The 9,548-nt window shown below is 33.1% G+C and overlaps 1 protein-coding gene across 1 annotated transcript; it reads right to left on the minus strand.

Moving 5' to 3' along the window:
* Positions 1-630: 630 nt before the first annotated feature.
* LOC110818966 (translation initiation factor 3 (IF-3) family protein) lies at positions 631-8,655 on the minus strand. The gene is made up of 8 exons (XM_022048023.2): positions 7,980-8,655; positions 7,660-7,729; positions 6,132-6,199; positions 5,439-5,537; positions 3,373-3,429; positions 2,636-2,704; positions 2,070-2,144; positions 631-1,963 (listed from the first exon to the last, which is right to left on the minus strand). The coding sequence occupies exons 1-8, from the start codon at positions 8,184-8,186 to the stop codon at positions 977-979; spliced, it is 1,632 nt and encodes a 543-aa protein (XP_021903715.2). The 5' UTR covers positions 8,187-8,655; the 3' UTR covers positions 631-976.
* Positions 8,656-9,548: the final 893 nt, after the last annotated feature.

Consider the following 9,548-nt stretch of genomic DNA (forward strand, 5'->3'; position numbering starts at 1 on the left):
TATTAAGATAAATTAACAATTTCATATTCAAAATATAACACATAATATAATTTAAGTCCAAATATTTTTTTTTATTTTGTTTCCAAAATTATGCCTTTATTTCAAAGTGACCGATACTACTAATTCCACATTAAAAAAAAAAAATTAAAACAAACTTAATTTTTGTTTTAGACAAAAAAAAAAATATGAATTATGGAAAAAATTAGAATAAATTAAATAATAAATTACTAAATTAATCCCAAAAATTTATCACTTATTATAATTATTCTCTAATATTTTTTTCATTATAATTTAATTACTGACATTATTTTTTTTATTTGAAATACTTAGTTTTTTTTATTTTCTAACAAAAACATTAAAAAAAATAATTTTAATTAGTTTATTAAATTAATAGAAAAATTATTACTAATTTAATTTTATTAACTTATTAATTAGTCAATATATTTCCATAAAAATTTCTCCCAGTTAAAAAACCTAAATATAATAATACCGACTTCAAAACCCTTATATCATATACCACCCAAAAATAAGCTAAAAATGCAAACTGGTTCCTTCTTCCAAAAGACTACCACATGGATAATAAAAATACAAAGCTGTCAAAATCTAATATTTTCCCAAGAGGCAAAAACATGAATGCGGAAAAAATTATTAACATTTCTCTTCCATCAGAGGCTAATCTTTGACAACTAGTCGTTCATCAACGCCCTAACCCCGATGTTGTATGGAAAATTGCCGGGCAGGAACAAAAATAATGCCAATAATAAAAAAATCTCAATAGAAGAAGCTCAATGCTCCATTAAAGAAGAAAAAAATGATGGTGTATATGAGCAAATAAATACTTGCAGCACCACAAGACTTGATAAATAATAGGGAGAAACCAACTGCTCTAAGAGCTTCATCAACAGATCTTTGCGGCACTAATAATCCTGACAAAAAGTCAGCGGCCATTTCCCTTATCTGCTCAACCTAGTTTGGTTTACTTGTTCTGTTGAATCACATTCGAGCTCTCTCCACTGAACATTCCGCATCGACCTGTCCTCTGGTTCACATCCGACTTTGAACTCTGAAATTTCTTCTGTGCTTCAGCCCCCGCTGAGCCAGAATTGCTAGCAGGACCAGGACCATTCGGGTATCCATCCCTGTTACAGTGAATATTTGCAACTGCATCTTGTTCCCTGTGACTATTTGCATTTGGGTTGCTAAAGATTCCATAACTCGTTCCTGGAGGATTAGGAACACCGGGACGCAAGGGTTGTTGCTTTGGCATTTGCTTTGTCTCAGCTGCTAACCTTGATGATGAGGTATTAACATGCAATGGTGGTTGCCTTTCTCGTGGAAGCCGGGTTTCTGATTGGACTGATTCCATCATCTTATTTGGAGGGGGGAATGGACTCCTTGGTTCATTTCTTTTATATCTATTCTCAGTCCCTCTAGGATGCTCTGGATGGAAGGGAGGGATTGTGTCTGCCCTACTAGAATCAAACATTGGCTTCTGGTGCTTAAGGTCCAAAGCACCATTTCCAGGGGAGGGAAATTTTTCTAGCATAGAAGGTTTAATTCCATTGGTAGAAGTTGAAGCAGGCCCATTTTTCTCATCACTTAAACTGAAGACTTCATTAAAATCACAACTAGAATCCAAAACGGACCAAGCAACCTTCTTCTCTTCAATATGTTTATCCTGCATTCGCATTGGAAAAGATAGAGGGCTATCATCCTCATTGAAAAGGCCTCCTTCCTCATCCTCCAAACCAGATTCTGCAGAATCTTCTTCGGGAAGTTCAGGGCAAGAATCAACTATTGGTTGTGCAGTGGAATTTTGAACCTGGCCTACTGTATCCCCAACAAGCTTCAATTTTTTTCCACCGCCTTTCTTTGACAGGCCAAATTTAGTGTGCCTGACAACAACATAAGCCTGTTTTCTTTCCACAATTGGCCCACTTTCCACAACAGCTACATCCTCAATCTGCAGAAAGATATTTATAAAAGAAATTCTGAAACAGATAAACAAAATACTAGAAAGAACTGACAATTACACCAGTAACCCAGAACATTAGAAGTTAAGGTGATACCAAAGAGGTTAGACGAGACAACAATCCTCCCAGGTCTTCATCTTCACCTTCTTTGCCTGTACCTACAGCCATGCACTGTTTCATAACCACAGAAAATTAAGTGATTGAAGGTTATCATTTAAAAGCAGGTTAACTTTATTATCAAAATAAGGATGCAGAGCAGATTCACTGCATAATGCATCAAGCAAAAGAGCTACTTATTTCATATATACTGCAAATATTTGGACCTGTTGTATGGTTATGCCTTTATTTTGCCACATAATGCAGTATAACCTAATTATTCATGTTAAAAATGTGAATTATTGCATCAAACAGTAATAAGAGCGGATTTCCCTATCCACTTAAAGAAGAAAGTCGTTAAAGGACCTCTAGATACAATACGGCAAATTGATCATAACGTAGCTATCCAATTGCAAGCTTCAAAACTACTAGCTTCTTTGCACCACATTTTGAATTCATCACATCCTTAAATCTGAGCTAAGAAAATTGACCCAAAAACAGCAAGAACACATTATAAGCAATCAATGAAAAGAAATCCTTGGAAAAAAAAAGGAAGAAAACTTTACCTTCACCCTATACCGCCGTTCCATTAATCTTATGACCGTATCTGCCTTCATCTTCAGGTCCTTTTGTTCCTGAACAGGTAGAACAAAGCATATTCTCATCTTTTCCTTTTATCTGTCATACAGCAATCATTCACTAATACTTGAAATATTATATGCATGTACATCTAGAGGAGAACAATCAGATCAGCGCAAAAACGAATGAAGTAGATCAGAAAAAGGGCAATGAGGAATCCATTACAGGGCCAGGTCTAACAAATATTTGGATAATATGTAATCCCTATATTGAACAGATGTACTGGACTTATATAAACTAATCTTCAAACTTGTCTAATATTTTCATGGTACATGTCATATGAGTGGCATAATAGGCTTACATCTGACCCACCCACACTAGCAAACTAATGGATACTTGGTTTTTTTTAACGATTCTATATAATTAACAAGTGCAGAGAAGTTTAGTCAGCTAAAACACCAGTTGAACTTCAGTTTAAAGGAATGAAATAAGCAAAGAAGATTCATGTTCACTTCAAAGGAATGAAATAAGCAAAGAAGATTCATGTTCACTTCCTCGAATAAAATTCACAATCCATGCTGCCATTACTAATTGTTCAAATCTTGAAACAACCTGAACTTTCATCACCACCAAACACAATCTTATGTGATTGCAAATTGTTCCAGTCTTTATAGATTAACAATGAAAAGAAAAACCCAAAAGAATTCTTAAAGAAATAACTTACTATTTTCCTTGAAATCCTAACTTCTTTGCAGCCTCCTTTTCGCAAAGTCTCCTCAGACTGCATAAATGAAAATCTGATCACATTCTGAAAGAAAAAGAACCCAAAAGGACGAAAACAACTAGCAAGTTCTAAAAGACTACTACAGCTCCTTAGTAATTTAATAATATTTTATCCACGGATTATTAAAATGAAAAACAAACTTCTGAAGTCCACAACTAACCACCAGCATCCACCAAATGGAAGGGTTATCAGTGATTCAACTTCAACATTACCGTCTACCATGCAAAAATAATAACAATGATAATGCCAATATGGGCAGTGTCATGTATTTTCAAAGGTCCAGAACATTCACATTTTACCATATATTTTGACTGGTAAAAATGATATGGACAAATTTGTTGACAAAATTAGCAGTTTAAAAATGGGGGTCTACCTTCCTCAAGACCAATAGAAACAGACAAGTTACTATGTAACTGGCATCAGAGGAAAACCTTCAGAAAATAAGTAAATTGTGTTCTAAAGTTTTCCATAATCTATCTCACTTTCAATGTTGAACCAGAAAAGAAGTACAAACAACAATCTATTACTTATCAAACGAAAAACATGGAATAGGTAGAAACAGCTTTTCGTGATTTTATTATCTATTATTCAGGTCGTTTGTGAAAAACAAAGGAACGGGAGGGTTTTTGATGGACTGTGTTTCCCCATCACCAAAGTTAGAGACCCTTTTCTTTTATCAAGGGTCACCCACTCCTTGGAGGAAGAATTCTAGGTACCTCCCAGGTACTTTGACTAATTTGCGAATCTATTCTTTTCTATATGGCCAGCACCCCCTAGATGCCTTGACAATAACATATTTATTCCTCTTCTCAGAAATAAAATACTGACAGAAAATTCACTTTCAACACTATCAAAAGCCTTCTTTCATCTGATAAAATCAAAAAATTCAGATATAATGCTTTCATAAATATTTTGAAGCATAAACACCCTTTGAAGACAAATTTTTGCTCAATGGACACAAGCACCACCTATTTCAGACCAGAAGAGAGACACTCAAGTATCAACATTTTCTACTCCATAGACACTAAGAAAAGGTCACGGGTCCTGAATCTTCTTCATGATAGTTATAATCCCTAATCAAGAACTCTACCCTCTTCCATAGTTAATGGATTTTCAAATTGTCATCCATTCTGCTTCACATGCACCAAAAATGAAAAACAACAGTTTGAGAACAAGCCTTGTTTTCCAAATTGAATGCTGAGAAAATTCAGCTCCTACTCCCTAATGCAATTCTTCCTAACCCTTGAAAAAAATTTTGTTACTCGAAAACATCTCTTGGATTAAGATTCTGCCTTACGTATCCTCTACAAGCAAGATAACCCTTTCTGCGTCACCTTGTGTTCCATTGCATGGAACAACACTTTCCACATTTCTGCATATGCTACCAAATCATTTCATGTAATTTTGCCAACTGATTCATGAGCTTAGACATTAGTCATCAAATAAGAAACTGAATATCAAACCCCAACAATTTTCTGATTGTATAGGTAATTTCTTAAATTAGATTCCTTTAGATTTAACATTAGATTCTCCATTGCATTATAGTTCACTAGATTCTTAATTTTGACCAATAAGATCATCTATCATAATTACATAAAATAATTATGTCTCTTGATCAGCATATTAAATAGAAATTTGTGAAGTGAGTTAACTAAGAAAATGGAACCAGGAAGATAGAAGAAATCGCAACAAGGAAGCATTGATCTCTATACCTTTTAAATCCATGACAATAAAAGGTAAACTAAGTTCAGACAACAACTTGACAACCTAATTCTAATCAATGGCCAAAAATGAAATGCAATTACTATAGCAGGAATTGAACCCCAGAAGAAACCCATAAATTCTGCAACTATATTATCATCAATGCAACAGTTTCAAGGTTACCAAAAAGTTTGGATAGATAAAATAAACAACAAAAAGACCATTTGTTTTCTTCACATGCTAACAAGACTCAGGAATTATACACATCCTACCTTTTTTTTGAGATAAAATTATACACATCCTACCTTGCTTTTGGCACGTTCCTTCTCTTTTGCTTGCTTCTTATACCTATCTCTATGAAAGTCCATGATTTTACAGACAGGTGGATTTGCATTTTTTTGGACCTATAAAAGAAGTTACAGCCTTATCAGTACATAGAAGAGTTAAAAACTACATGAAGGTAATATTTTGGAGCAAAATATAAAGAACATATTAAGCATTTTTACAGATTATCAACAAGTTTAATAGCAACGAAAGAAGTAACAAAGAAAAAGAAAAGCTCCAAATGAAAAACTAAAATAAGAAAATAGAAGATAAAAGACTAACTTATCTCCAAATAAAGGAATAAAATGATTATGTCCAGAAAATGTGTTTGCTGACTCCACCTCACATTAGTAATAATAAAATAGTGATTTTATTCCATATCGTAGTAGTAGTAATAATAGTGATGGTAATATTAACAATAACAAGAATAGTAACAATAATAATGATAATAGTATAGTAGTAATAAACTTGAATTTGGCTATCACAGCAGAACAAATATAAGTGACTAAAAGATCTCTCCATTTCTACCACCGCCGGAGAAAAAAAAATTGACCAAGACCAACGAGGCTAGCAACAAATAAAAGCAACTAATTATCTAATTATACAAGAGTTTAAGTTCCAATAATCCTCTTTCAATGTTATTATTTTATCATAAACAAGTATATAAAGATTACCTCAACTAAGTCAAGTTTAAGCTTCCTTGCAAGATCCAACGCTTCATACCTTGAGACAATTTTATGTCCTGCACATTAATAAGTAATCGTACTTATAAAAATTCATTACCCCCAACATCATCCTAAATATGCTAAAACGAACCCCCATACTCAATGACATGTAGCTAGTAGAGGTCCCAAGTTTAACTTTAACCATATTAAACCCACTACTTCACATTGACAATCAAGATATTTCCATCTGGAAGTCTTTTCAATTTTAGTTCTTCTTTCTGCATGTAATTCTAAGATGGTGTTCTAAGTTGTTGAAAGAAATGTATTGTACTAAAAAGTGCTGATTTTAGAAAAGAAGCAATTATCTTTTTTAATGAAAATACATTAATATGAAAAAAAAATGCATCTACTTTTTGGTTTAAAAAGATACATACAAGGACAAGTAGACAACTGAACATGTAACAAATAAATATGTTATGCCAATACACAAAAAAGGGAAGAAAAAATCAAGGGAGAGGTGCTTAAACTGCTTATAGGCGCCTAACAATTACTTCATGATTTTTGGTTTAAACAGTCACGCGCTCATACGCACCTATATTTTTTTTTTTTGAAATATCAAACGCACCTGATAATAGCCTGCTTATTAAATTACCAAATAGATAACATTGAAGAGGTACTTAAACTGCTTAAGGTGCCTATAGCAAAAGCCAAACTGCAAGTTATCATATGTTCAAGTCCCACACCCGCCTTTTCCTACACTAGAATGTGGCTTGGAGACTACATATTAAGCTTTAGGGGATTGTGGAGGTTTGTTCTCACATCCCTCCTTTTAAGTCCTTATTGCCTATGCTTCCCGCTGTTTTGGTCAGAAAAAGGATCAAGAAAATATTACCTACAGGGGGTTATTTTCACTAGGTAGTGAGTCTTCTGGCAGGAAAGAAATGCTAGAGTTGTCAAAAAGCTGATTTCAATTCCCTTTTGTTGTTGTGGAAAAGGTTCGTTATCTCACGCCTATTTGGCTGACTGTTATAGCTCATGCTCTTTTTAAAGGGTCTCTTTACCTGTTCAGCAATGGGATTGAGCTGCTATTTTGAACTAATTTCCTTTTACTTTATTCTTTTTTTTTTTTGTGTGTGCGGTTTTGAAGGTGCTGCAGGAGGATCACTTGTCTTCTTACTTTGTATCGTTTCCCTTTCTCTTCCTATCAAACATTGTCCAAATCAAGTTGACTCCCTTTTCATCTTTGCTCTTACCCTTCTTGTTTTGTTTTTTTTTCCCCCTTTTTTCTTCCATAAATGATACGTTGATCTATTATACCAAACGTCAAATAAATATTTCTTGCCTATTCATGTCTGTTTTTTCCTTTCTATGGTCACAGTACACATCCCTCTATGCTGAACAATTCATTTCTCATATACAAAATATCAGCTAACTTTATACCATGGGCATGTATAAACAGTAAACCAAAAACATATCAGACACAAAACAAAAATAATGTAAAATTTTAGGTGACTCAGATGACATTGTATCTATATACCTTCATCTGTCACCAGCCTAACAGTTTGGGCTTGAATATCCTTGTTTAGTCGCACATCCTTCCACCATGCCTAAAATTTAGAATGAAAAAGATCACATGAACTACCTACCAGTAGCCCAAATAAAAACCAGCATATAATATTCAAACTCCCATCAAAAGCTCGAACCTTGTTTCCACTAATTCTCCCTTACCAATAACATCCAGGAAAACAGTAACACGCAACCGGATCATTTAAAAACCCTTTCAACTATCCATCAGGCAATCAATCCATTAAAAAGAAACAGCAAAATAAAAGAAAAACGAATTACTTAACGAATTACCTGAATGCTAAAAAACCTGACATTGTCGTGGAAATCGATGGGTCTCCTTAAAAAATCCAAACTAGGGTTCTCTAGTAAATGGCTTCTTGTGTGTTTAGCACTGCAATTCGGCGAAGAAGCAAAAGGAGCTCGAATGTAGTATCTCTTGAATTGACTAGACAGTAAACAGCCGAGATTGGGCTTATTGATTCGATGCCAAAAAGCCATGTTTTCTAACTGTTCGTTGCAAAAAAAAAACAGCTTTTTTAAGGAGTAAATTAAAATTGTTCCGACATAATAGCCGAGGAAAAACCCTAATCTCGCAATCCTTTGAACTGCGCTGAGTTCAAGTTCTGACGGGAGTCCGGACAGCAGAAGCCTCGGCAGTGTCTATCTGATGACAAAACCTTGTTTTTTTTTCCTAATAAAGTAAATTGTGGAATCCAAATTCCCCGTACACAGAGGATTCCGAAAGGTAGGTAAAAACTAAACAAGCCGGCGTTCTTGCCGCGGCGAAGGGCTGAGCGCCGGTGACAGCGAGCTGGGGTGCCCGGGGAAGTGAACGCCGGTAAGACGGGCCAGAACGACGAATCGCAAACGACAGTGAGCAGTGCCGAACGAGTTAGGCAGAGTTGCAGAGACAAGCGGAGAAGTAATACCTTGACCAACACATTCTCTCATTTTTTAAAAAAATTAAAAATAAAAAGTATATGTTAATATTAATTGTAGTTATACATAATATAAAAATAAAATTTTGGACATTATGTATTTAATTTTTTTTTAAAAAATAGTGAAATAATTATAATTATAAATATAAATAAAATTTTAAATATTTTCTATTCAAATTTTAAAATGATAATATATATAATAATTATCTATAAATTTTTAAAACATAAAAATAAAATTTAATTTTTATTGACATATATTATACATGGTGGAATTTTAAATATAATAATAATGTTAAATATTTTTTTTAAAAAATTATAAATATAAAAATAGAATTCAACTTTAAAATAATTACAATTTATATATTATATAATTAATTTTTAAATTATAACTCGTATACAGTGTCCTAAGTTTACAAAAACTAATATACAAAATTTTAGTTTCCCACTATTAATTTCTATGAAATAGATTGTAAATTTTATGTAAAATTAATTTTGTTATTGTAAAATTATCAACTAAATTAAATATTTTACAAATTATTGAATTTATTCTAAACTTGATTAATCTTCTCTGACTTGGGCCTGTGGCTATGAGCCCATGGGCCGCGGCCTGTAGGGCTTCACTTTCATTTGTTATTTTTTGTATTTTTTATTTTTGGGGATTAAATTTCATTTGTAGTTTACAAGTTTTATTTGTCGCTCAACAAAGATTTGGCAAGTTGGAAAAGTAGGTTTCTCTCTAACGCATGTAGAAATATGCTTGTGGAATATGCATTGTACATATATTATTATTATTATTATTATTTAGTTATCTTAACTTTCAAGTCTGATCAATTTACATGAAAATTTTTGTAAAATATAAAAAACAGTCATAATTTTAGTTTTACGCTCTTGAATTAGAACATTTTATGTCATTATAAAAAGT

The sequence above is a fragment of the Carica papaya genome, chromosome 6 (genome assembly GCF_054855325.1).
Source record: "Carica papaya isolate Zhongbai chromosome 6, ASM5485532v1, whole genome shotgun sequence".
Taxonomy (NCBI): Eukaryota; Viridiplantae; Streptophyta; class Magnoliopsida; order Brassicales; family Caricaceae; genus Carica; species Carica papaya.